Below are 27,535 nucleotides of genomic sequence, written 5' to 3'. Positions count from 1 at the left end.
ATACAAGGCAAGTACTACCCACTGGACTCTCCAGCCCTAATCCAAGTCACTAAAAGAAAAAACCATACAATTAAAAAATTTTCAATTATAGAAAGTCTTAACAGCTAAACATTAAAATTCTACTGGAAAATGAACTTTTGCAATAAAATAAACTGAAATATAATGTTCTAAAAAACTTAGAAATCAATCTATGAGCCAAAGAGCTAACTCATAGGTTTGGTTGAACTTGGGTTCAATTCTCCAGCACTGCATCACCAGGTGTGGCCTGGGAGGTCTCTTCAGGCCCAAGCCAGCACCTTTACAAACTGGTTGCCCCCTGAGCTTCCTGAGCCTCAAACCTACCAAAATAGAGAAGGGGAAGAAAACAAGGAAAAAGAGGGAAGAAATTAGTCTATAGTACAGTTGAGATGTTAATGTTTGTGCAACTTGGTTTTGGTCTATTTTCATTTGTTGGGTATTTCTTTCTTTTTTTGGTTTTTGGGCCACACCCGTTTGACGCTCAGGGGTTACTCCTGGCTATGTGCTCAGAAATCGCCCCTGGCTTGGGGGGACCATATGGGACGCCGGGGGATCAAACCGCGGGCCTTCCTTGGCTAGCGCTTGCAAGGCAGACACCTTACCTCCAGCGCCACCTACCCGGCCCCTTGTTGGGTATTTCTAAAAAATGTTTTTGTTTTTGTTTATTTGTTTTGGGCCACACCCGGTGACGCTCAGAGGTTACTCCTGGCTATGCTCTCAGAAATTGCTCCTGGCTTGGGGGATCATATGGGATGCCAGGGGATTGAACCGTGGTCCATCCTAGGTCAAACGTCTGCAATGCAAATGCCCTACTGCTTCTGCCACTGCTCTGACCCCTATTTCTAAAATATTTTTGGGGTGGGAGAGACAGTAGATAAAGCACTTGCCTTTATGCGACCAACCCAGATTCATTCAAGGAACACAGGGTTCCAGGGCCAGCGAGGTGGCACTAGAGGTAAGGTGCCTGCCTTGGAAGCGCTAGCCAAGGAAGGACCGTGGTTTGATCCTCCGGCGTCCCATATGGTTCCCCCAAGCCAGGGACAATTTCTGAGTGCTTAGCCAGGAGTAACCCCTGAGCATCAAACGGGTGTGGCCGAAAAATAAAAAATAAATAAAGAAAGAAATAAAGAAATAAAGAAAAGGAACACAGGGTTCCTTGAACACAGAACTAGGAATAAGCTCTGAGCACTGCCCAGTGTGCCCAGTACTCCTCTACCCTAAATCCTTATAAAAGTTTAAATCCTAGTGTTTATATATAACAGTACAAAATCAAGCACCAATCAGTCCCTATTCTCTGTTAAATGTTAATTAGATTTAGAAGTGTCCAAACTGGAGACAGGATATTAGTGAATAACAGGTTGAATCAATATGTGGGCTGAACACAACTGAGGCTAGTCTCTGAATTTCTTTCTTTTTTCTTCTTTTTTTTAAATATATGAAATCTTTATTTAAGCACCATGATTACAATTATGATTGTAGTTAGGTTTCAGTCATAAATATTCTTTCTTTTTCTTTTCTTGTAGTAAAATGAATATTTGTGGCACTGGTACATTTTACTTTTCACTGGCTTGTAATGTGGAGCACACTGCATGTTAGATGCTTTGAGAGCTTCGAAATCTCTGGGGGAAAAGAATACATTACATACGTTTTAGCATTACATAATTCAGTTCTTGAAAGAATTGCTCATTCTTTTTTTTGGGGGGGGGAGGGGTCATGCCTGACAGTGCTCAGGGGTTACTCCTGAATCTGCACTCATTCTTACAAGGTCAAACTATTCCTGTTTAGACAACAGCATTGTCTGGGTCAAAATACATGTCCCATTTGACCCCACATTGGTACAGCAAGCATGTCTAGTTTTCTTCTAAACATGGTTGTAGTTTTTTCCAGCAAAAGAGTCTTAAACCAGGGGGCCGGAGTGATAGCACAGAAGTAAAGCATTTACCTTGCATGCAGCCAACCCGGTGCGGGCCTGGGTTTGATCTCTGGCATCCCATATGGTCCCCTGAGCCTGCCAAGAGTGATTTCTGAGAGCAGAGCCAGGAGTAACCCCCCCAAAAAAAGAATCTTAAACCAAAAGAATCCCAGGGCTTTATTCTTGGCAAGCTCCCTCTCTAAGAATGCCAACATCTCTAAGTAGACAGTGTTCATGGAATCAATCGCATTGCTCTATTGGCTCCCAAGCCCTGACCTTGTAGGAGAAAACAGCAGCAGAAGGATATATGTGTCAGTCCAACTTTGGTTTTCACTGAAATAATTTTACTAATGCCCTTATTAACTCATTCCTTAGGAAAGGAGTCCAGATGTGATATGGCTCCAGGGTGGAACACCTGCCTTGCATTCCTGAGTTCCCATTGAGTGCAATCTCTTATAGGACTGCTGGGTGCCCCTTAGTGCCATATCCAAGTGTGCAACCTCTTCTTCCCCTCTTACATTATCACAAGTGTCACTCTATCACTTTATCCCCACCAGAACAAAATAAAACATCTAGCAGAGGCCAGGAGAATATAGATCAGGAATATGAACATCTTAATTACTAAGCTCAGCTGAGCGCATGCTTTGCATGAAGGAGAGCTAGGTTCAATTCCTGACATGTGGTCTCATGAGCAGTGGCAGGAGTGACAAATTTTAAAAATTGGGAGTAACCCTTGAACTCTAATTTACTGAAACTTGGATAGAACTGGACCAATATCAGGTTAAGTGAAGTAAGTCAGAAAAAGGACAAACTGGGGGCTGAAGAGATAGCACAGCAGTAGGGTGTTTGCCTTGTACGTGGCCGATCCAGGACCGACCATAGTTCAGATCCCAGCATCCCATGTGTTCTCCCATCCCAGCCGAACCTTTCAGGAGCGACTTCTTAGCGCAAAGTCAGGAGTAGCCCCTGAGTGCCACCAATGTGACAGAAAAAAGAAAAGAAAGAAAAGAAAAGGGACAAACACAGTATGAAATCTTATCTGTGGTACATAGAATAACAGGACAAGGTAATGCAGTGTATAAAGCTGGGGGAAGGGAAGATACCTAGATTACCTGGTCTCTACAACTGAGAAGGATAGGGAAGGAAAGAATTCAAGGGGAAAGTAAGAAGATACAGCCAGAAAATAACAGGAGCTGTGGAGCAGGGACTTTAAATATATCGTATATACTTAAGTATAAGAAATGGAGAGATAGCATGGAGGTTGGGCTTTTGCCTTACATGCAGAAGGACGATGGTTTGAATCCCAGCATCCCATATGGTCCCCCGAGCCTGCCAGAAGCGATTTCTGAGCGTATAGCCAGGAGTTAACACCCTCAGCATTGCCGGGTGTTACCCAAAAACAAAAACAAACAAACAAAACACTCAAGCATAAGCCGAGTTTTTCCGGCACAAAATTTGTGCCAAAAAAAACAAATTCGGCTTATACTCGGGTTATACAGGTTATTTGATTAGGCGCACTGAATCAAATGCACAGTCTCCAGTTGTCTTCTGCCGTGTGCTGGAGGCACGGTGCTTCAACTCAGTCCACAAGTCACAACTGAGATGAAGTGGTAGGTGGCTGAACTGAACTGAATGCCACTGAAATATTGAACCCACAATATTCTGCGCTTTGTATGAGACCAACAGCATCATGATGATATCTGCGAACTCAGTGATGATGACAATGTCTATGCTGATACCCTCACATCAGATACAGCTGAAGCTCTTTTTGGACATACAGATGATGAGGAGGAGGAATCCAGTTTTGTTTTGTTTTGGTTTGGTTTTTGAGTCACACCCGGCATCGCTCAGGGGTTACTCCTGGCTTCACGCTCAGAAATTGCTCCTGCCAGGCTCGGGGGACAATATGGAATGCTGGGATTCGAACCAGTGACCTTCTGCATGAAAGTCCATGCTATCTCTCCAGCCCCAGGAATCCAGTTTTGAAGGATTTTAACCTTTGTGATTTAGCTAGATTACTTGTTAAGCTAAGGTTTTCTGCACTTTATTTAAAGTTTTAAAGTTATTGTTGCTAGTTTACAGTTTTTTTTTATCAATAAATATTGGAAAAACATTTAACCTACTGATTTCTCAATTATTGTAATTGTTTTGGGGATATATTTTTACTTTTTAAATTTTCCAGTTGCTGCTGCATTTTCCACTTTGGCTTGTACTCAAGTCACTAAGTTTTCCCAGTTTTTAGGGTAAAATTGGGGTGGAGGGATCAGCTTATACATGGCTCAGTTTATACTCGAGAATATATGGTATATATCCATGGTATAGAGGTGTGGTATGTCTATGTATCTAAACCATGGAACCAACAACACTGATAGCATAAGATTTAAACTACAACATCCAAACTTAAAAATGATCCTGTCAAGGAGGCAGTCTAAAGGGGGGGAAGGAAGATTCTGGGAACACTGGAGAGAAGTGGACACTGGTGATGGAATCAGTGTTGGAACACTGTATTCCTGAAACTCAACTGTGAGTAACTTCGTAAATCACGGTGCCTTGATAAAAGGGTTTTTTTTGTTTGTTTGTTTTTTTGTTTTTTAAGGTTTTTACTTTGACTAAATAAACACCTGGCGGGTTTATAAGCTCATGTGCAGCTATCACCCTCTTCCATCCAAATGCATACTTGAGAAGAGTATCCCTGTAGCCAGGGAAATTGCTTTCCCTCCCTTTGGAATATTGCCTTGTGGGAGGCCCTTTATTTCCTTCTGCCCCTGTTTCTCCTGAGGAGGAGGTTGAATATTACTACACTGACTAAATGCAGATTATTACAGAAAATGAATCTTTTGAAAATTAATTTCTAAATATTCTTCTAAAGGATGAGAGTGACTTCTGTCATTGCTTATTGAACTACATTGTCTTGCCAGTTTGGAGATGGATGGGGAATAAGATTTTGTTTGTATTGGATTTGAGGGCCTCACTCCGCAATGCCCTGGGGCTATTTCTGACTCTGTGTTCAGAGACCATCTTTTTTTGTTTTGTTTTGTTTTGTTTTGGGTCACACCCGGCAGCACTCAGGGGTTACTCCTAGCTCTATGCTCAGAAATCGCTCCTGGCAGGCTCTGGGGACCATATGGGATGCTGGGATTCGAACCACCATCCTTCTGCATGCAAGGCCAAGGCCAAAGCCCTACCTCTGTGCTATCTCTCCAGCACCAAGAGACCATCTTTTTGGTTTATTTTGTAGCCAGTTGGCAGTACTTCTTCTGTGCTCAGAAATCACTCCTGGATGTGCTGGGGACCATATGTAATGCCCAGGGATAGAACCTGGGTGACCATATGCAAGGCAAATGCTCTATTTGCTGTACTATTGTTCCAGCTTTAGGGGCTACTTCTGGCAGATCACATGGAAGGCAAGCACCTCTATGCTATCACTCCAGCCCAATGTTAGATATTTAAAGAAGAAAATGTTATGAAAAGAGAATTGATGGGCCTAATATCAAAAGGCAGGACAGCAAACATGTCTTTTAATAATTCATTATTATTATGCCTCAATTTTATTACCTTGAGAGCAGAGCCGTTAGATTATATAATCTAAAAAAAATACTGTTCTGAAATTATATTATTGTTCTTAGAAATCTTGATTATCATTACTCTTTGATACATAGAATTAGACTTAGTTGAAACATATTTTACCTAATTGGTGTGTGTGTGTGTGTGTGTGTGTGTGTGTGTGTGTGTGTGTGTGTGTGTGTGTGTGTGTATGTGTGCGCGCGCGCAAAATTACTGCTGCCATATTTTGGAGACCTTTTTTTTATAATCTACCTAATCTAGTTTGGATTCTAACAGTGTCTGAAGGACCCTGTGCAAGGGAGGTCTTGGGAGAGTTGACTTTCAGAAAGTGGGAAGGTGGGAGAAATGTTTAAGGCTGTTATCTTTCTGAATCTGGCTCTCTTTCTCAACAACTTGGTCATGACTTGTCACATACTGGTTAAGTGCTAAGTACAAGTTTTATTGATTTCCAGGCTATTGCAGAATCCTTTTATTGTTACACCATGGAGTGTAGTTAGAATACAGCATGGATTTCTGAGTCAGCCAGAGCTGGGAGTTTATGATTCGACACTAAATTTTCTGATTTCTGTGATACAGTTTAAATGTTTTGTGCCCTGGGGTCATCACTTCAAACTAGAAATATTTACTTTAAAATGACTTATGGTATCAAAAAATGACAGACACGAAAAGCTTCTCACACTTATCCTAAAAAGAATACCTGATGTTTGTATACCTTTTTTATACTCTTTTATTGTGGGGGGGGGCACATCTGGTGTCACTCAGGGGTTACTGCTGGTTCTATGCTCAGAAATTGCTCCTGGCAGGCTCAGGGGATCATATGGGATGCCAGGAATCGAACCTGTGTCTGTCCTGGTGGGTCGTGTGGAAGGCAAATGCCTTATTGTGTGCTATTACTCCAGTCCCATGTATATCTTTTTACTCTCTTAGAAACCTCATGGAAATACTTTGACTGTATGCCAGGAGGACACAAAGATTAAAGTGCTGCCTAAAAGGGCTGTGACTTCAACCTACTTTGAATCACAGCACTGCATGTGGTCTCCTGAGCACAAAGCCAGGTGTGGCCCCTGGGCACTATTAGGAACTTCTTCCACTGTGTGCTTTGCTGAGAAAAATGTTTTGGTCTTGAGGTCTGAGCCATGTTTGCTGGGGCACCAGACTTTGGCTTGGTTATCTTAAGGGTCTTTTCTAAACATTGTTTTATGTTTTTTCAGGAATCTGAATTTCTGTGTTTGGAATTGGATGAGGTCAAGGTCAACCAAGTCCTGAAGAAGCTCTCAGAAGTAGAAGAAAGTATCAGCACTCTGATGCAGGCAGCCTAGCTGAGCGAAGACGGACTTGCTCTGAGGCAAAGGTGTTCATGATCCTTCCCCACTGATTTGTTTAAGAAAACAAAAGCTTTTTTCCCAGATCATATTAAATCCTCAAATTCCAATCTTGCCTGCCTTTGCGTGCTGGGATTTTTTTTTTCCCCTTTCTCTCTTTTCATTCACTTTTAACATTTATTCTTCTTTGAGAAGCTTTTATATTTTATCCTGCAGAGGTACTCCTATAGCATTCCTTTCATACCCCATAGGAAATCTCCAGAGGACTGAAGCACATGCTTTGCATACTTGAGCCAGATTCAATCCCTGACACTTCGTGAGCACTGTGGAGTGAGCTCTGAGCACCAAGCCGAGAGAAACCCCTGAACACCACTTTGTGGCCACCTCAAAAACAAATACAAAAAGCAAAAGTTTCTAGGATCTATTACTAGAGATTTGGATTCTAGCATTGATTGCTGCGCTGACTTATTCCTAGGTAGGATTTTAAAAATGTATACATGACAAGAGGTAAAGCACTTGCCTTGCATGTTGCCTACCAGGTTTCAATCTCCGTACCATATGCTCCTGAACAGCTCCTGAGTTTGGCCCAAACCTCCCCCATAAAACTGATAAGTCAGGCAGGAGAGATAGCATGGAGATAAGGCATTTGCCTTGCATGCAGAAGGAAGGTGGTTCAAATCCTGGTATCCTATATGGTCCCCGAGCCTGCCAGGAGCGATTTCTGAGCATGGAGCCAGGAATAGCCCCTGAGCACTGCTGGGCATGACCAAAAACAAACAAACAAACAAACAAACAAAAACAACCCTGATAAGTCTTGCTAGAATTAGGGAAGGAGGAAGAAATATTGAATCATGTAAACACAAAGCTGTGCCATGTAACCTAAGTGGAGACCTAAAGGTGTTAATTCTGCTTAATCTAGAAGTTGTGGGGCCAGAGCAATAGCATAGTGGGTAGAGCGTTTGCCTTGCACACAGTCCACCCAGGTTCAATCCCTGGCATCCTATCTGGTTCCCCAAGACTACCAGGAGTGTTTTCTAAGCATAGATTCAAGAGTAATCCCTAAGCGCCACCAGATGTAGCCCAAAAACAAAAAATCTTGAAGTTGTTTACTGACTCCAGTAAAACTTGAAATGTGGGGCTAGAGAGACAGTATAGGGTAAGGTGTTTGTCTTGCTTGCTGCTAACACTAGTTCAATGCCAGCGATCCAAGCACAGAGCCAGGAGTAGTAGACCCTGAGTACTACCCTTTTGGCCCAGATCACCTCACTCCATTCCATCTTCACCCCTGCAAAGCAAAACATAAACTGGAGAAGCTTCTGAAAGGGATTGTGGCATTTGAATTGGTTCCGGCTTATATTGGAGGATCTGATTTGACCTTAACTACTAAGAAACATGGGCTTTTCTCTCCTATTTTTGGTCCACTCTGACTCTGCATGGTGCTTGTGGGAGAGATTGAAGTGAAGTTCCAATATGAAAGCATGTATTTTAATCATTTGAGCCATCTCCTTCTCCCAGTATATGACCTATCTGCTCCTCCTATCAGAGGGAACCCAAAAGGTGAATCTTGACTTACCTCAAGTCAAGATTGTGGGAATAGGAAAATGTTTTACTGAGGTAATGTGAGGACATGTTTTTACCTCATAAAATTCATCCCACATCCACAGAAGATGGATTAAAATGACACTGAAGGAACGGAACCTCAAGAACCACAAAGACTGACTTCATCATAAGTCCCACCTCAGGATCCGTGCAGATACAGAGACCTCTAGACATAGAGGTCTGAGTGTATCACACAGGACAGGGCAGAAGTCTTCCACACACCACAAAAGCACCACCGGGAAAATAAATGAGCCTGAGCAGAGTCTATAGTTGATCCCATGACAATATACTCCAAGGACGGAGAAACCCCATATTTCTTAGGCCAAGTGAATTCCTCTTTGAATGACCCCAATATTTACTGTGCCAGGGCAGGAGGGAAAAAAACAAAAATAAAAAAAAAAAGTACAAAACCTCGGTTATTTTTTTATATATATATTATTTTTTTATCTTCATTTTTTATTATTATTATTATTATTTTTATTTACCTACCTATCTTTGGTAGATTTCTCTGTTTGGGTGTGATTATTGAAATTGTTGTCCCCAGTTATACTTTTTTTTTTTTCTCTTCTTTTCTTTCCTTTCTTTATGTGCTATGCCATGTTTCTTATTTCAAGACCATAGCGGTTTTCGTTTTGATTTGTTTTTGTTTGTTTCTTTTTTGTTTTTGTTTTTGTTTGTCTGTTTTTCTTTGTTTGTTTTTTTTTTTTTTTTTTTTTCTCGTTTGCTTGTTTTTTTGTGGTGCTAATCGATATAGCCGGAATCCTCACTGGATATTTGACACTGCTTTTGGTACGGGGGGAGTGTTTCACCTTCTTTATCTCCTTGATCTCTCAAAGCGTTGATGAGAGCCCCTAGAAGGATTCCGCACATTTTCGGCATATTAGTCTCTTACCCCAGCTTATTTCTTTTCTCTTTTTCAAACAAAACCATCCATCTTGAACTAACTAGTCCTACCTCCAGTTAGAGGGGGAAATAAGGGAGACATCAAGACCAAACAGGTGCAAGACTACTAGGTAGTGGGTCAGATACAGAGGGGACCACATATTCTAGCCGCCCTGAGGGTGAGGGAAGAGGAAATGGGAGGGAGGACAAAAATGGAGGTATAGGTAAAGACAATCTGGTGATGGGAATCCCCCTTGCTTTTATGTAAATATGTACCTAAAATAATATTGTCAACAATATGTAAGCCACGATGATCAAAATAAAAATCATATTATTAAAAAAAAAAAAAAAGAAAAAAGTATGAAAAAAAAAATTCATCCCACATCATCAAATAAAATCTCTCCAAGAGAGAGCCTGAGCTGGTAGCCTGAACCTACAACTGGTAGGCTACTTGCCTTGCACATGGTCAACCCACTTCTCAGCATACCATATGGTCTCCCAAGCCTTGCCAGGAGTGATCTCTGAGACAGAGCTAGAAGTAACCCCTGAACACTGCCTTGTGAGGCCCGAAACCAGAACAATTAAAAACTCTTCAAGAAAATGTATTCAGGAAAGTTAGTGTAAGGGCTAGAGAGAATATAGCTGGAAGTTACTTGCCTTGTGTGTGGCCCACCCACCTCAGGTTAGATCCCTAACACCCCAAATGGCCCTCTAAGCCCCACCAGGAGTGATCTCTGAGCAGAGTGAGGAGAAAGTCATAAGAACATGAGAACTACCAGATGTGGCCCAAGCCACTCCCTTCCCCTCCAAAAAAAGAGAAATAGAACTAGTATAAAATTAGTTTCTAGTAGACATAGTACTAAATACCAAGAATATTCTAAGCAGAGGAAACTATCAAGCATAACATTGTACTGTGTCCTCATTGAACAGATTTGTCATCTAATATAGAACCCTCACAGCCTTTGAAACATAACGTTCAAAGATGCAGTTCTTGAGGCTGGAGTGATAGCACAATGAGTTGGACATTTGCCTTGCATATGGCTGATCTGGGTTCGATCCTTAGCATACCATATGTCACCCCAACCCCTCTAGGAGTAACAAAGAATTGTTAAAGCCTGCTCTTCTATACCCAGGGTTACTGTCATATGATACTGAAAAATTAAATAGTATCTCCTGGTGTAAAGTGGAGGAAGAATACCTCATCCGGTAACAGGGTTCCAGGTGTGATTGGAAACAACTGTAACACCATGTTGGTTTTGACTCAGACACAATTAAAGCCTTTAGCAGACTGATTGAGTGATTATATATATATATGTGTGTGTGTGTGTGTGTGTGTGTGTATACACATATACACACATACATGGTACATATATAATATTTTTTAAAGAACCAATTGTTCCAAACTTAAAAACAGACCTGTTATGATGGCAGGCTGGGGCAGGGTGATGGTGCCATAGAATGGACTCTGGGAACATTGGGAGGTTGACACTGGTGATGCTGAAACATTGTATGTCTAAAACTCAATTATGAATAACTTTGTAAATCACATTGCTTTTAAATTAAAAAATTTAGAAATAATATTTTATTTTAGTTTTTTTAGACTATTTATTTATTTATTTAGGTTTTGGGGCCATACCTGGCGGTTACTCCTGGCTCTGTGCTCAGAAATCGCTCCTGACAGGTTAGGGGCCATGGGATGCAGGGAATTGAACCCGGGTCCATCCCAGGTTGGCCATGTGCAAGGCAAAAGTCCTACCTCTGTGCTATTGCTCTGGCCTTAAAAAAAAAAAAATTGGGGGTGGGGGGGTTGGGCCACACTCGGTGACGCTCAGGGGTTACTCCTGGCTATGCACTTAGAAATTGCTCCTGGCTTGGGGGACCATATAGGGTGCTGGGGATGGAACCAAGGTCCGTCCTGGGTCAGCCACATGCAACACAAACGCCCTACTGCTGCTGAAATAATATTTTAAAAAATAGTTTTCATATTTAAAACTAAACTTTTGAATGCAGGCAGTCTTAGACTGAATAGGTTTGTTTTTGTTTTTTGATTTTTGATTTTGGGCAACACCAGTCGTGCTCAGGGGTTACTCCTGGCTGTCTGCTCAGAAATAGCTCCTGGCAGGCACGGGGGACCATATGGGACACCGGGATTCGAACCAACCACCTTAGGTCCTGGATCGGCTGCTTGCAAATACCGCTGTGCTATCTCTCCGGGCCCAGACTGAATAGGTTTGTTGTGTTTCATATTTATCTTTTTATTTCTGATCACCAAGGAATTTATTATAGAACTATGTTTACTATAGTCTATTGTGAAAATATATAATGTACTAAGAAGAATAGTTTAAATCACTCATGAATTTACTTTAGAGATATAGAAAGAGGGGTTGGAGAGATAGCATGGAGGTAGAGCATTTGCTTTGCATGCAGAAGGACAGTGGTTCGAATCCTGGCATCCCATATGGTCCCCTGAGCCTGCCAGGAGCGATTTCTGAGCGTAGAGCCAGGAGTAACCCCTGAGCGCTGCTGGGTGTGACCCAAAACAAAAAACAAACAAAAAAAGTTGCTTGGAGAAGAGTGACTTTGCTTTTATAAATTCCTGAATATGGAATCTATAGTTTTGTGGGATTATTTTTATAATCTTTTATTGAGACCATTGTGAATTACAAGTCTTTCTTTTTTTTGTTGTTTTGTTTTGTTTTTGGGTCACACCCGGCATTGCTCAGGGGTTACTCCTGGCTGTCTGCTCAGAAATAGCTCCTGGCAGGCACGGGGGGACCATATGGGACATCGGGATTCGAACCAACCACCTTTGGTCCTGGATCGGCTGCTTGCAAGGCAAACACCTCTGTGCTATCTCTCCGAGCCCGAATTACAAGTCTTTCATAGTTGTATTTAAGGTACATAGTGACAATGAATTAGGGCCATCCGCACCATCTGTGTTGACCTCCCTCCACCCTAGTTCCCTGTATTTTCCACCCTTAGGCCCCTGGTCTTTCAGTGTAACAAGTCCATTTTGTGTTTAGCTTGTTATAGTTTGAGTCTCTTGATTCCGTTGTTGACTTTGACTTTGGGTATTTAGTTCTGACCTTTTTTTTTTTCACTCAGTGCACTTGAGACCACGTGGCCCCTGGGTCCCACCCACTTTTTATTTTCTTTTCTCAATTTATAGGAAGACATAGAAATATAAGGCAAAACAAAATGTGGAATCTATAGTTTTGTGTTTTTTTGGTTTTGTTTTTTTGGTTTTTGGGTCACACCCGGCAGCGCTCAGGTTACTCCTGGCTCTATGCTCAGAAATCGCTCCTGGCAGACTCGGAGGACCATATGGGATGACAGGATTTGAACCAATGACCTTCTACATGAAAGGCAAACACCTTGCCTCCATGGTATCTCTCTGACAAGTTTTAAAGATTATGAACTTTACCAAATTGCTCTTCAGAAAGGTTCTACCCATCTGGAATCCCTCTACCAAAGTGTGGAAACAAATCACTCCTTTTTTTTTTAACATTTGTTTTATCTTTTGCTAGTATTTTCCCCTCAACACTCAGTAATACTTAGTGATTATTCCCAGTTCTGTGTTTGGGACTCACTCCAGGAGGTGCAAGAAATCAAAAACCCAAGCCTCCTTCAGGACTTCAACATGTGCTGAGTTCCTTGAGCATCTAAGCATCACTTCCCCTTTAACCTAACTGGATATTTTATGTCCTATTTTATTTATTTTGTAAATTTTGGAAGAGACATTTAAACCAAGACCTCTTCCCAGGGGACAGAGCAAATATATGGGAAAAGAGAATTAAAAGAGAAAAGTGGCCTAAATATTCCAGCAAATTCTACTGTTTTTCCTACCTCCATAATCCAAGGTTAAAAACCACTTTAGTTTGAGTTCAGGAAATATGGGACAAAATAAAAATAATCCTCAGCCTGAATCAGGCTTTATAGAGATTGTAAGTGCTCTAATTTCACCCTGCTTAGAAATAGTCCAAACAAACCAAAAGTTGTTTTTAGAATTAAGCCAGAAACTTCAGATATCAGTTTTTTCATATTGATAAGGAACAAAGGATTTGACCTTATTCTCAGGATTAGCTTTTCTTCGAAGCTCAGGTTCTTATCAGCTCATCAGTCATGGCCTAAATTCTACCATTATTACCTTGTCCTTCCTTTTTGTAACTTCCTTTTCTCCTTTTTTTTTAACAATGATTCAAAAATAAAGCATTTTTTAAAGTTAACCCATTCTCCCCCAAATGCTAGAAGGCAGTAGAAAGCATAGAATTTCTAAAATCTAACAGTTGGCAGTTATTCTCTCAGACCATGTAAAAACTTTTAAAAGAAAATAAATGGGGGGGGGGGGGCAGAGAGATAGCACAGCTGTAGGGTTTTTGCCTTGCAAGCAGCAGATCCAGGAGGGATGGTTCGAATCCCTGCATCCCATGTGGTCCCCTGTGCCTGCCAGGAGCGATTTCTGAGCACAGAGCCAGGAGTAACCCCTGAGCACCACTGGGTATGAGCCAAAAATAAAAAAATAAGAAAGGAAGGAGGGAAGGAGGATGAGAGAAAGAGGGAGGGAGGGAGAAAGGGAGGGAGGGAGGGAAGGAGGGAGGGAGGGAGGGAGGAAGGGAGGGAGGGAGGGAGAGAGGGAGGGAGGGAGGGAGGAAGGAAGGAAGGAAGGAAGGAAGGAAGGAAGGAAGGAAGGAAGGAAGGAAGGAAGGAAGGAAGGAAGGAAGGAAGGAAGGAAGGAAGGAAGGAAGGAAGGAAGGAAGGGAGAAAGAAAAAGAAAGAAAAAACAATAACTATCGAGATCAGTGCAAGGACACAGATGTATAGGAAGTGAGAGGCCAGAGATGACTGAGTATTTTCTAAAGAGAACAGGAAGCTGAAGGGACTGAGCAGCTGCCACCTTATGATTCTTAGCTGTCTACATTTCTAGCCAAAGTCTTTGAATATTTTAGATGGGATTTAACCAACAGAAGGGAAACCCAAATATAGAATATTTAGGCTTAATTCTAGTTGCACAGTCTACATTTTCTTTTTTTTTAACCTCCAAATGGAATAAACAGCAGTTTTTATGTAAGCGTGGCCCCTTGCCCTGAACTACGAGCTATCAGGACTGTGCGTTGTAAACCCGGTTACAAAACAACCAACTGGCTTGGTACTGCTTCCTGTCAGAGCACTCACTGGTACCAGCTGGCATACATGACTTCTTCAGTACAGAAATGATCAGAGTACAGGACGGAAACCTATTCATAAATGGGTAGTAAAAATCTGGGTGTTCTAATCGTTTACTCACCAAGGATGTGAATTAGGCCTTTTGTTTCTCTTCCACGTGGCTCATTTTCTGTTCCCTGCCAGGGTTTGTGATCTATTGATCACAGGAAACACAAATAGGGGAGAGGCAAAATAGGGAGTTGATTGTTCAGAAGGAACCTGGAACCTGGGATTGAATGGTTCATTTGAAAGGAAAGCAATGACAAAAAAGAGTTTAAAAACATGTTTTAATATTTATGTTTTTAGAAATAAAAATAAGTTTGGGGGCCGGAGAGATAGCTTGGAGGTAAGGCGTTTGCCTTTCATGCAGAAGTTCATCAGTTCGAATCCAGCTTCCATATGGTCCCCCGTGCCTGTCAGGAGCAATTTCTGAGCATGGAGCCAGGAGTTTCCCCTAAGCACTGCCGGGTGTGACCCAAAAAACACACACACAAAAATAAAAACAAAATAAAAAATAAGTTTGGCTTATTATATGTGTGTGTATGTGTGATTCCTTGTAGGGTTATTTTTAGAACTGTGGCTGAGATTGACCCTGATCTTGGAATCTTCGAATCACCACTTTGTGAACTTTTACTATAGAACCTGTTTTATCTTGTCAAAAATGGGGAAACATCTGCTCCAGTCCAAGGAAGAGAGCTTATGGTATGTCTGCCCTCTCTCTGTTCTACCTCCAAAAGAGTAATGTGTGCTTGTAAAAATAAAATATATAGGGGCCGGAGAGATAGTATGGAGGTAAGGCGTTTGCCTTTCATGCAGAAGGTCATTGGTTCAAATCCCCGGCATCCCATATGGTCCCCCAAGCCTGCCAGGAGCGATTTCTGAGCTTAGAGCCAGGAGTAACCCCTGAGCGCTGCCGGTGTGACCCAAAAACCAAAAAAATAAATAAATAAAATAAAATATATATTTTATATATATGGGGCCAGAGAGATAGCACGGAGGCAGGGCATTTGCCTTGCATGCAGAAGGATGGTGTTTCGAATCCTGACATCCCATATGGTCCCCCAAGCCTACCAGGAGAGATTTCTGAGCGTAGAGCCAGGAGTAACCCCTGGGCGCTTCCAAATGTGACCCCCCCCAAAAAAAGTATATATATATATATATATATATATATATATATATATATATATATATATATATATATATATATATATATATGGGGCCGGAGAGATAGCATGGAGGTAGGGAGTTTGCCTTGCATGCAGAAGGACGGTGGTTCGAATCCCGACATCCCAAATGGTCCCCCAAGCCTACCAGGAGAGATTTCTGAGCGTAGAGACAGGAGTAACCCCTGAGCGCTGCCGAGTGTGACCCAAAAACAAACAAAAATCCTGTCCCCCGCTGCTGTGGATAGTCCCACTTACTGTGAGATGTGTTTGGGGCTCTGAAGTCAGGGTCACTTACTGTCTGTGTCCTAGGGAGACTGCAGAGGCTGTTGATGCTCTCGTGGAGAATAGTACTGATTGTGATGGCTTTGGCCTTATGGGCCACTCAGTGCCATCTCTCTCATGCTGTGACACGGGGTTTCCACAGGCTACAGTGCCCAGGAAGGCAGATTTCCTTGGCTCTTAATTAGTTGCAGCAGTTTCTTCAGTGAATTCTCTTGTAGCAGCTGCTTCCTTTTTAATTATGGTTTTCATCACATGGTCTACTCACGGTGCTGAGAAATAGAAACCAGGTTTCTTACTTTTTTGTTTGTTCATTTCTATTTTGGACATACTCCTGGCTCTGCACTCTGGGATCACTGTCCGTGGCAAAGATGGAACCAGGATTAATGATGTATAAGACAAGCACCTGAGCCCCAGTAGTATCTTAAAAACATAATTTAAAGTGGGCCAGAGAGGTAGTCCAAAGGATAAGATGCTTGTCTTGGGCACAGCCAATCTAAGTTTGATCCCCAGCACCAGAGAGGATCCCCCTGAGCAGGGAGACAGGAGTAAGCCCTGAGTATGACCCAGAAACACAAACATCTTTTAGAGACCCAAAGGTTTTAATCTGGGTTAATCTTGACTTTGATTTACTAGTCATGCATGCAACCTTGGTAAACCTAGGTAATATATGTATGCCTCCGTTCATTTGTAATAAATGAGACTGTAGCACCTAACTCAGTAGGTACATTGGGGAGTAAGACAAGCTCTAGCATATGAAAAGAACCCAGAGTAGGCTGCAGAGCCTGTGCGTGCCCCACCCGCTGCTGCTTCATCACTGCTATTAGACACTGTCTCCTTAGCAAGCGGAACTAGTGACAAAGCCATTTACAAGCAAGGCAAGTCAGTGCGAATTAAGTGTTAGATCAAGTGGTGCAAAAGAGTTTCAGCTAAGAGAAAAGTTGGGAGGAGTTTGGAATTAGGAAAGGTTTGAAAGAAAAGCTTTTAAAAGCAAGTAAATAGGTGCCGGAGAGATAGCATGGAGGTAAGGTGTTTGCTTTGCATGCAGAAGGACTGTGGTTCAAATTCTACATCCCATTTGGTCCCCAGAGTCTGCCAGGAGCGATTTCTGAGTGTAGTAGAGCCAGGAGTAACCCCTGAATGCTGCTGGGTGTCATCCAAAAACCAAAAAAAAAAAAAAAAAAAAATCAAGTAAACATACAGAATGGCAGAATATTCTAGGCCAGAGTAGAGAAGTCAAATGAGGGAGAAAAAAACATTTTGTGCTGGCGAGATAACTTAGCGGATTAAATAAGTACATGCTTTGCCTGCAGGAGGCCCAGATTTCATCGCTAACTCTGCATAGTTCCCTGAGCATTATTGGGAATGACCTCGAAGCACTAAACCCAAAGTCGTTCCCAGGCACTGTCGGGTACAAATAAACAAGAGTTTTTTTGGAGGTCCAGGGAGATAGAACAGGGATCATGCGATCTCGGGTTCTGTTTCCCCTACTATGTGGTTGCCTGAGCATTGCTGACACAGCCTTTGGAGACCCCAAGCACCATCAGAGTGATGCTGGAAGCTGGTGGTCTCCAGCACCACAGAGCCCGAGCATTGCCCGTCTTGCTGGAAGACAGGGCCCCAGAAGGGGAGAGGGTATTTTAAATCTGAATCATACCTGTTTAGCCTCTGAAGTTCAAATTCTTTTTTTTTTTATAAAAATATTTAAGCAGCATGGTTACAAGCATGATTGTAGTTGAGTTTCAGTTATAAGCAGAACCCCCCCTTCACTCAGTGCAACATTCCCACCACCAATGACCCCCCTCCCTCCTTCCCAACCCCTGCCTGTATTCGAGACAGGTATGATACATACTTCTCTCACTCATTTAGACTGTCATGATGGTTCTTAGTGTAGCTTTTTCCCCTTACTGCATGCACTACTTTTTGTGGTGTGAAGCTCAGATTCTTGATGCCAAATTATAATCGGAGAGGAGAGGAAAGGAAGGCGAGCCAGTGCAATTGTTTTTCCAGGGAATACAAACAAAGCTAACATAGCTGAGAAAGAAGATCTGACTGCTAACTGAAGAGGGCGGTGCTCTGCACAAACCCCACCCCTAACCTTCCCCCACACACCCCTGCTCTCCCTAGGAAGTCAAGGCCTGAGACAGTGTCTGAGCCTTCCCTGGTAAGGAAAGTGCTGGAAACTTATTCTTGCTTGACTGTGAAGGATCTGAACTACCTCATCTCCTTAGAGGGGTTGGTTTTGTCTGTCAATTTTTTTTTTGAAATTTTGCTCTTTTTCTCAAAGCAGTTTTCCATTGTGGGGGATTTAAAAGGAGTATAGGTTGTTATTCTGTGCAAAACTGAACTTATTTTGAAGGGTTCGTATTTGCTGTCCACCAATATCAGTCCAAGAACATGTAGATGACATACAACATTTCCTTCTCCCCAGGGTGCCAGAAGGACCTGGAATGATTGGCCAGATCAGTGGCTTCAGGGGAAGTTCCAACTTCTCTAGGCACAGAGAGACCACCTGGCTGTGGCCTTCAGTGACCACACAGGAACCATTCTCTCTGAGCTGGAAGAAAGCATATCACTTCATAAATGCCTGTGGGATCCATGGAATGTATGGCTGCAACCGTTTGCTGGGTGGTGGATTGCCACTTTAAAATGGTTTGTAGGAGTGCAGAGAAAAATCCCTTCCCAGTATTTAAAAAGCCAGATAAGTAATTCGTATGCAGTAAATAAATAATGAACATGATGAGTTTTCAAACCCAAACAATTTCTTTGCTGAGACAGGTAGGAAAAGCAAATCATTCTTGTCATTATATGTATGCATAACATTTTAATAAATGGGGAAGCATGGGGGCCAGAGAGCTATTAAAGGGGTTAAGAGGCTTGCCTAACATCTGCCCAATCAATCTCCAGCACCACATATAGTCAGTTTCCTAAGCACCAACAGGTTTTGGTTTGCCCTCAAACAAAATGAGTAAATAGGGAAGGATAATGTAAATGTTTAGCAAACCAATCCCATTCCTCTCCTGTACACCTAGGGAACCGTTGACTAAAAAGCTAAGGGGAATTGGACTCGAAGGTCCCCGCAGAATAGGAGAAATCTCCAGGGCCACCTAACTCAGGGAGGCTCCACTTACAGCCCCTATAGGCCAGCAGCCTGGAACCATTGCGAAGGACAAGACCCTGCAAGTCCCTGCTGTGCTGTATGGCCCTGGGAGAGATGTTGCCAAGTAACCACAGCTGGGCCTTTTTCTCACATCAAAGGCCACACCTAATTTTACACTTGGAAATGCAGCCAATTAACTGTGGGCCTGATTTGTTAAAAGGAGCAGAAAGAGCCAGTAGTGATTAACTTCTTGTCCTTTTCTTCCGTTCCTTATCTTATCCTGGTGTTTGGAGGACTGGAGATTGCTATCCAGTTCTGTTTTCAGACATGGTCTGTTTCTCCCCCTTCTTTGCCAGATGCTAAGTCATCCAGTTAGTCAAAATTTAACATGTGCTTTCAGCTAAGCCAACATTTTTTTTTTTTTGAGCAGTTTTGTGTTGGTGCCAGGGACTGATCCCAGGGCCGCAAACATGTAATTCAAACATGTGTTCAACACTAAACCACATCCCCAAACCCGTTTGAGAGATTTATGACATTTTAAATAAGAAAGGAACTACCCTAGTCATAGGTAAAAAAAAAAAATTAGAACCCTGATTTTCATTTCATAGTATTTTGATTTGGAGTTTATATGCAGAGAAAAGAGGGAGATCATCTTGTCAGTGCTTTCAGGAGCTGTAAAGGAGCTTAATCACACTGAATATTCCATAGGGCACCCCCAGTACCCAAGGGAGAAGTGTTAGGCTGCTCTGAGGTCCTGGCCACTAAGCAGTAATTGGGCCCCACAAATAAGAGAGGGCTTCCCCATTGGTACTCAGAACCTTCACTGTGGCCATTTAGGAGGAAGCTTATGGATAGTTGTTTCTTCAAGAGTTGTTCAGTTTGGGGCTGAAAAGATCATGCGCAAGAACACCACCACTGCTAGGAGTAATCCCTGAGCATAGAGCCGAGAGTAAGCCCTGAGCACTGCTAGGTATAGCCCAAATTAACCTCTTCCTACCAAACAACTAGGGGTCTTGAGAGATCAGGGTTCTGGAGAGAAAGAACATTTTGAGACAAAAGTCAGTCTACAGGGATGCAGTAGCTTGAGGAGCACTTGGCAGCAGTTAGGATACTGTGGATAATAGTGGACGGTAAGAACAAAGCCATAAAGAAGTCAAGGAATTTTGACTTAGAGGGTACTTTGACCATTGATCTAGGACTTGGATTTGATCTTGGGAAATGCAGGAAGCCAAGAAGAAAGAAAGGAGCAAATTCTCCCCTTTGGGGGGGGGGTTTTGGGAACACACCTGGTGACGTTCAGGGGTTACTCCTGCCTATGCACTTAGAAACCACTCCTGGCTTGGGGGACAATATGGGACGCCAGAGGATTGAACCACGGTCCTTCCTAGGTTAACAAGGCAAATGCCCCACCACCTGTGCCACCACTCGGGACCCCAAATTCTCCTTTTTTGCTTCTTTGTTTTATATCAGGGGTCAAAACCAGGGCCTTCCACCTGCAAGGCTATATGAACGAGTCCCCTCCTCAGACCTTTGATCCCTGTAGGTAATAACTGGATAACTTGGAGAGGACACAGGAGTTAGGAGGCTTTTCCACTCTGAATGTGGGCAATTTGAAGGAAAAAGATTTCTTTCTTTCTTTCTTTTTTTTGGGGAGGGCACATCTGGCAGCACTGGAGTGGGGTCACACCTGACTGTGCTCAGAAATCACTTCTGGCTCAGGGGATCATATGGGATGCCAGGGGTTGAACTCTCATCTGTCCTGCATCAGCTGCGTGTAAGGGAAACAAATGCCTTACCGCTGTGCTACCACTCCATCCCCCAAGGAAAGAGATTTCTAAGGTGGAATCTGTCAGAGTACAAAGACCAGGCTCCACTGCGTTACCACATTCTTCCTTTCTGGAACCTGAGAAATGCCAAAAGCCAGTTCACAGATCACAATAGGACAAGTCTTGAGTGTGTGTTCCATATGTTTAAGTCCATCATGCAGAAAACATTCCACAACAAGGTCCCCAAAGTTTTGTCTTTCTTGTGTCCTGACATGCCAGAACCTTGGAAGTCCAATTTCTTCTCTGCTTGGTTTTGGTAAGAGGGAAGAAAAGAGAAACAGGTCGGTATTGCTTTTTCTCTTAAAACTCCTAAAATACAACCAGGGCCAGGGATGTCACTTAAGTAGTAAAGCACATGCCTGGTGTTGCAGGCTCTGAGGCCAATTCCTGACACCGGAGGGTCCCTAAGCATGACCGGGTATGGCTCTCCCCACTGCCAACTCCGAATGCCACTAGATGAGATTCCAGCATTGCAAAAGCAGCGGCAGCAGCAAAAACAACAAAGATATTATCACAAAGAAAATAAATAAATGACATCTTGGCTCAATCAGTTAATTTGCCTTTATTTCTCAGAAATTTATCTTCCCAATCCTCACTTTGAATGAGGTTTCTGAGATCTCAACTTTTTTCCTTTTTGCTAGAGACTTGGGTCACACAGCAGTGTTCTCTTTCAGACCCATGATTTTTTGCTTCAGGAAGCTTACATATACCAGCACTGCCCAATTCACTAAAGTCTGCAATAAGTCCATTTTACAGGGTCTCGCCCCTGCCCTGAAAAGATGGAGAGCTTTCATCCCAAACTAATTCTCCCCTAAAAATATTCCCCCTTTTTTTTCTTTCTGGTTTTTGGTTTGGGGGCCACACCTTGCAGCCCTTAGGAGTTACTCCTAGCTCTGCATTCAGAAATTACTCTTGGGAGGCTCAGGGGATCAAATGGGATGCTGGAGATCAAACCTGGGTTGGCCAGGTGCAAGGCAAACAACCTACCTGCTGTGCTATTGCTCTGGCTCCCCTTCGCTGTCCTTTGAGATGAGTGAAAAACTCACACTTAATTCTCCCAGGTGGCTTCTTCCTGGTATCCCTCAGATGTAGGATGCAGATGGTCTGTTTTCATAGGAACATACCATGTGGGAAGAGGCCTAAAGCAGGCACTGCCCTAGGAGGAAGTGGGTGATGTTGAAGAATAATCAGTTTTTTTTTCTGTCTGTTGTTACCCCTCTTAATTGCTGTGTAGGGTCCCCTTGTATAGAGAGGGGCCACATTCTGTTTGTCCTTTTAACAACTGAAGGACGTGAAGTTGGTTTCAGTGTCAGGCAATTATGAATAAATCCACGATAAACATTTGCATGGGGTTGTGTGTGTGTATGAGAGAGTACAATTTTGTTTTGTTTTGTTTTGGGGTCACACCCGGCATCGCTCAGGGGTTACTCCTGGCTCTACACTCAGAAATCGTTCCTGGCAGGTTCGGGGGACTATGTGGGATGCCGGGATTCGAACCACCGACCTTCTGCATGAAAGGCAAACGCCTTACCTCCATGCTATCTCTCCGGCCCCGAGAGTACAAATTTTACTTCTCAAATAAATATCAAGGAGTGGGATGTTTCTTTTTTTTGTTTTTGTTTTGTTTTGTTTTGTTTTGTTTTGGGTCACACCCAGCATTGCTCAGGGGTTACTCCTGGCTGTCTGCTCAGAAACAGCTCCTGGCAGGCACGGGGGACCATATGGGACACTGGGATTCGAACCAACCACCTTTGGTCCTGGATTGGCTGCTTGCAAGGCAAACGCCGCTGTGCTATCTCTCCGGGCCCATGGAGTGGGATGTTTCATTCTGTAAGAAACTAACTTTTCCCAACTGTTGCTGCAATTTTCCAATAGTTATTATCTATCAACTATAAGAGTCCCAGTTCTCCACATTTGCAGCAGCCTTGATATTGTTAGTCATTCTGATTATTTTAAGAATAACCTCAAAATTGGGGGCTGGAGTGATAGCACAGGTGGGAGGGCATTTGCCTTGCACACATCTGACCCGCATTCGATCTCCAGCATCCCATATGGTCCTCCAGCCTGCCAGGAGAGATCTCTGAGCACAGAGCCAAATATGCCCTGAATGCCTCTAGATGTGGTCCTAAAAGCCAAAAGAATAAAAATAATTTTTTTTTTAAAAAAAGAATAGCCGGGGCCGGGCGGTGGCGCTGAAGGTAAGGTGCCTGCCTTGCCTGCGCTAACCTTGGACGGACCGCGGTTCGATCCCCCGGTGTCCCATAGGGTCCCCCAAGCCAGGAGCAACTTCTGAGCACATAGCCAGGAGTAACCCCTGAGCGTTACTGGGTGTGGCCCAAAAACCAAAAAAAAAAAAAAAAAAAAAAAAAGAATAGCCTAAAATAGTCTCGTGTTTATTTGCCATTTCTTTATCTTATTTGGTAAAGAATTTCTTCATATATTTTGCCCATCTTTTTGGGAGGGTTGTGTCCCCCAAAAATGATGGTCAAGCAGGCTCCAAAATCCATGGTTTAGTCAGGTCAGTGGATCCAATCACAGGCTGGAGGGTGCAGCGCTGCTGGCGTCCTGGGGGGCTGCAGACCGCCAGGAACTCTCAATTTATTTAGAGAATAAGGGTGCTGGAGATCACACCCAGATTGGGCACTAACTGCTTTACTGTTTCTCTTGTTCTTGACCATTTATTTGTTTAGGGGCCACACCTGGTGGTGCTCAGGTGGTTCTATGTTTATTAATTACTCCTGGTGGGCTCAGGGACCATTTGAGGTACCAGGAATTGAACCTTGGTCTGCTAGGTACAAGTCAGACCTACCTACTTACTATACTACCTTCCCAGACCTGCCTTGCCCGTTTTTATTAGGTTGTTTTCTTATTGCTGTTTTGCAAGTTCTTTATCTATTTTTGATATGAGCATTTTTGTTTGTTAGTTTTTGGGCCATTTCCAGTGGTGCTCAGGGGTTACTCCAGACTCTGCACTCAGAAATAGATCTTGGCAGGCTCTGGGGACCATTTGGAATGTCGGGGATTGAACCCAGGTTCATCCTAGGGATGCCGCTTGCAAGGCAAATGCCCTACTTCTGTGCTATCACTCTGGTTCCATGATATGAGCATTTCATTAAATATGTGTTTATTAAACATATGGGCATTCAACTCTGGGCATTCTCTTTTTCGTGGGTGGGGGAGTGTGGGGCACAACTGGCTGTGCTCAAGGCATATTCCTAAATCTATGCTCAGGGATCACCCTGGTGGTAGGTGGTAGTTCACAGCAAAGAGCTTTGCACCAGTCCTCAAGTACCTTGAGGTGAGAGTGACAGTGATACAGACTCCTCAGCATCAGCTGCAGACCTTAACCTTGGCTATGAAAGCTCTTTGTGGGGGAAAAAAACAGACAGGAGACAAAACCTGTAGATCTGAGTTGAGTTGGTGCTGACCAAGCAACCAATCTCACTCAGGCAGTTGCTGGGCTTTTCTGCCTTAGCCAGACCTGGGAGATGCTCTCTGAGCTGCCTGACATACGGCCTTCTTCATCCCAGGTTTATCCTGCAAGTAAAATTTCTCAGAAACAGAAGATGAACAGTAGAGCTTTTTTTCTCAAGCAGGCGTCTTCTCCTGCTCCCCTGCTTTCCTGCTGTGTACCTTCCTGTCTTCCCACCTGCTCAGGCATCTGTCCATCAGAAACCAGTGCTCTCTGCAGGTGTGTCTAAGGTGATGAGATATATCCTCTGCAGCATCATTCTGTTCAAGATTAAATACTAATATTTTGTTGTTGTTTGGGGGCCACATCTAGCATTGTTCAGGGATTACTCCTGGCCTTATACTCAAGATCACTCCTGTTAGTGGTTGGGGACTCACTGGGGGTGCTACAGATTGAACCCAGGTTAGCCATCTATAAGACAATTGTTCTGGGGGCCGGAGAGATAGCATGGAGGTAAGGCGTTTGCCTTTCATGCAGGAGGTCATCGGTTCGAATCCCGGTGCCCCATATGGTCACCCGTGCCTGCCAGGAGCAATTTCTGACCCTGGAGCCAGGAATAACCCCTGAGCACTGCTGGGTGTGACCCAAAAACCACAAAAAAAAAAAAAAAAGACAATTGTTCTATTCACTATACTATCTCTTCAGCCCTCAATACTAATTTTTATGTGTTGAGTTAAACTGCTCTCTTTCCTTAGTTTGCTGTGGAGGCCTTATTGGAGAATTATAGGTTGTAGAAATAAAATCAGGTTATTTCCCAGTGTGCTCTGGTTTCTGTTTTTCCATACACCAACACCTTTGCACCTCTTCAGATGGCCACAGCTCTGGTATCAAAGAGGGAGAGATTGAGGCCATGGGGAACAAGAAAGTTGCAAATACCTTTCCAAGGCCATGTTGAGATAGATATCAAGGAATGGAATTGGTGGTCATAGGGAGGTTCTTTTGGGAGATTTTTGAGAAGTCTCTCAGATGACATAATTATTACTTGTTTTCTTATTTTTAATTACTTATTTTTTTAAATTACTTATTACTTATTTTCTTTTGAATCTCCTACTCTAAATATTTGTCTATTGCCTGAGAGGGCAGAAATCATACATAAAAATACAAGTGTGAGAGCAGAACACAAACTGATGTATCTGGAAGTTGAGTGGCACTTAAATATTTGCAAAAGAGAACAGATCTAGGGCTGGAGGGGCTCAGGTGGCAGCATTAATGGCAGTGGGGACAGGGGAGTCTAGAGCAGGGAGATCTGGTCTCTGTGGAGATAGCTCTGTCATGGCTCAATGGCAACCAAACCACAGTACTTAACGGTTTAAAGAGGTCATGCCAGATCTTTGTGACTTCTTGCCACTGTATTTTCCTCATGAAATGGTGGCATTGTGGCTATTCTCTGGTGGAGGAGTGACTGTGTATTGGGATGTCTCTACAAACATCCAGCCAAGGTGTCTCCATAGCTCTGCCTCTCCTAGTTCAAAGTGAAGAGTCAGTGCAGGATTATTAGATTTTCTAGAAAAAGATGGAAAATACAAAGGGAATCTTGAATATACTGAAAAGTCTTTATCGAGGAAGTCAAAGCTTTTACCTATTGATAGATGTGTCGTGACATGCCTGAGGGGCAGGGGTGCTACTCCTAATCAAAATTCCAGAATGTGTGAGGAAAATGTGCTACTTAAAGAGGATACACAGGGACCGAAGAGATAGCATGGAAGTAGGGTGTTTGCCTTGCATGCAGAAGGACGGTGGTTCGAATACCGCCATTCCATATGGTCCCCCTAGCCTGTCAGAAGCAATTTCTGAGTGTAGAGCCAGGAGGAATCACTGAGCGCTGCCAGGTGTGACCAAAAAAAAAAAAAAAAAGGACACACAATAATTTTCAGTAAATAGTTTCAGTTTCTACCATGTCTCAGTACTATATGAGGCATTTTAGGGATAAGGCCCTATCACCCAGTAGCATTTGACTTGTTATATATTTATTCATATATTAATACTTTTCTCTGAGAAAAGACTTTGTCACATCTTTGCAAGTCATCATCAGAAAATTTTAAAATGAATAGTGCCTATCCATAGACACATTAGGAGACCATCTGTGAATTTTCTGCAAGGATTAATAGCCATCAGCTGGCTCCTGGTTGTTAGAAAATCCTTGTTAAGATGTGTATTTAAGTGGATAAGTCACTAAAAGCTCAGTAATGGAAGAACAAAATAGTTAAATGGAAAATATGGGAGGATAAATTGAACCTAAAATTTTGAAATAAAAGTCAAATAAAAGAGATTCTACATTTGAGTGTTGGAAGCTAAAAGCATTCTTTTAAGCATGATGATAAATACAAATTTGGCTACTGTTTTAACTCTTTCTGGTTCTGTTTTTCATTTTGTTCTGTTTCATAGGAAAATATTTTACTTTTGAAGTATCTTCAAAGGCCTTTTGGAGAAGAGTAGAGAACAAATAAACACTTTCTTGAAATATCTGACCAGAATGTAGACAATAGCTGTCCCTCGGGGTGAAGGCCAGGAAGGGCAGGGTGGAGAAAGGTATGCCAGGAAGGGCAGAAAGTCCCTTGAGATCATTCAACTTCTCTGAGGCCTAAGCACAATGTTCTCTGTCATTCCAGACAAACTGACCATTGTTTAAGGAGTTATACTTTTTAAAACCAGATATGCTTGATACATCAAGTCCCTCGTTAGATAATAGAGACCAATAATTTTACAGTGACATGTTTTTAATCACAACTGTTGGTAACTGGAAAGTAATCCCTGGGCTGGACCCTGTAGCTAGAAGCTGAGGAAAATGAGCTGGTGACAATCTGGAAATCTTTGTTAACAGAACCAAGGAGAAACAGATGGGGATTTTTTTTCAGGTTGGAATCAGTTTCTTTTTGCCACAGGTAGCTTTGTTTGATTTCTTGGAAAAAGACCACAAACAGAATCTAAATTCCTACAGTTTAAATGCCAATTTTCCAGGTAGTTCACAAATCCTGTTGAATCCTCTGCTGGAACCAGGCAGTGATTTCTGTCCTGAATAGTCAGAGTTGGGTTTTCCCCTTTGACTCCACAGAGATTTTCTGGACATGGATACCTGTGAGAGGATTGATCTCCAGGTCTTCAACACCTCAAGATCCTAGCACAGAACCAAGCATATAGGAAACATTACTTGCTTAGTATTGGTTATATTATTTTATGATATTTTATGACTTTC

General features: G+C 42.8%; 1 protein-coding gene and 1 long non-coding RNA gene across 2 annotated transcripts in view; one reads left to right on the top strand and one right to left on the bottom strand.

Moving 5' to 3' along the window:
* The window catches only part of COMMD1 (copper metabolism domain containing 1), a 111,275-nt gene extending 104,349 nt beyond the window's left edge, over positions 1–6,926 (top strand). Inside the window, exon 3 of the mRNA XM_049784756.1 lies at positions 6,706–6,926. Coding sequence (XP_049640713.1) covers positions 6,706–6,813 — 108 coding nt within the window. The 3' untranslated portion in view covers positions 6,814–6,926. The remainder of the gene's footprint in view (positions 1–6,705) is intronic.
* LOC126024368 (uncharacterized) overlaps positions 1–27,535 on the bottom strand; it is a 59,383-nt gene that overhangs the window by 2,599 nt on the left and 29,249 nt on the right. The window lies entirely within an intron of this gene.

Source organism: Suncus etruscus, chromosome 12, assembly GCF_024139225.1.
Source record: "Suncus etruscus isolate mSunEtr1 chromosome 12, mSunEtr1.pri.cur, whole genome shotgun sequence".
Taxonomy (NCBI): domain Eukaryota; kingdom Metazoa; phylum Chordata; class Mammalia; order Eulipotyphla; family Soricidae; genus Suncus; species Suncus etruscus.
This window is presented reverse-complemented; position numbering and strand designations above follow the sequence as displayed.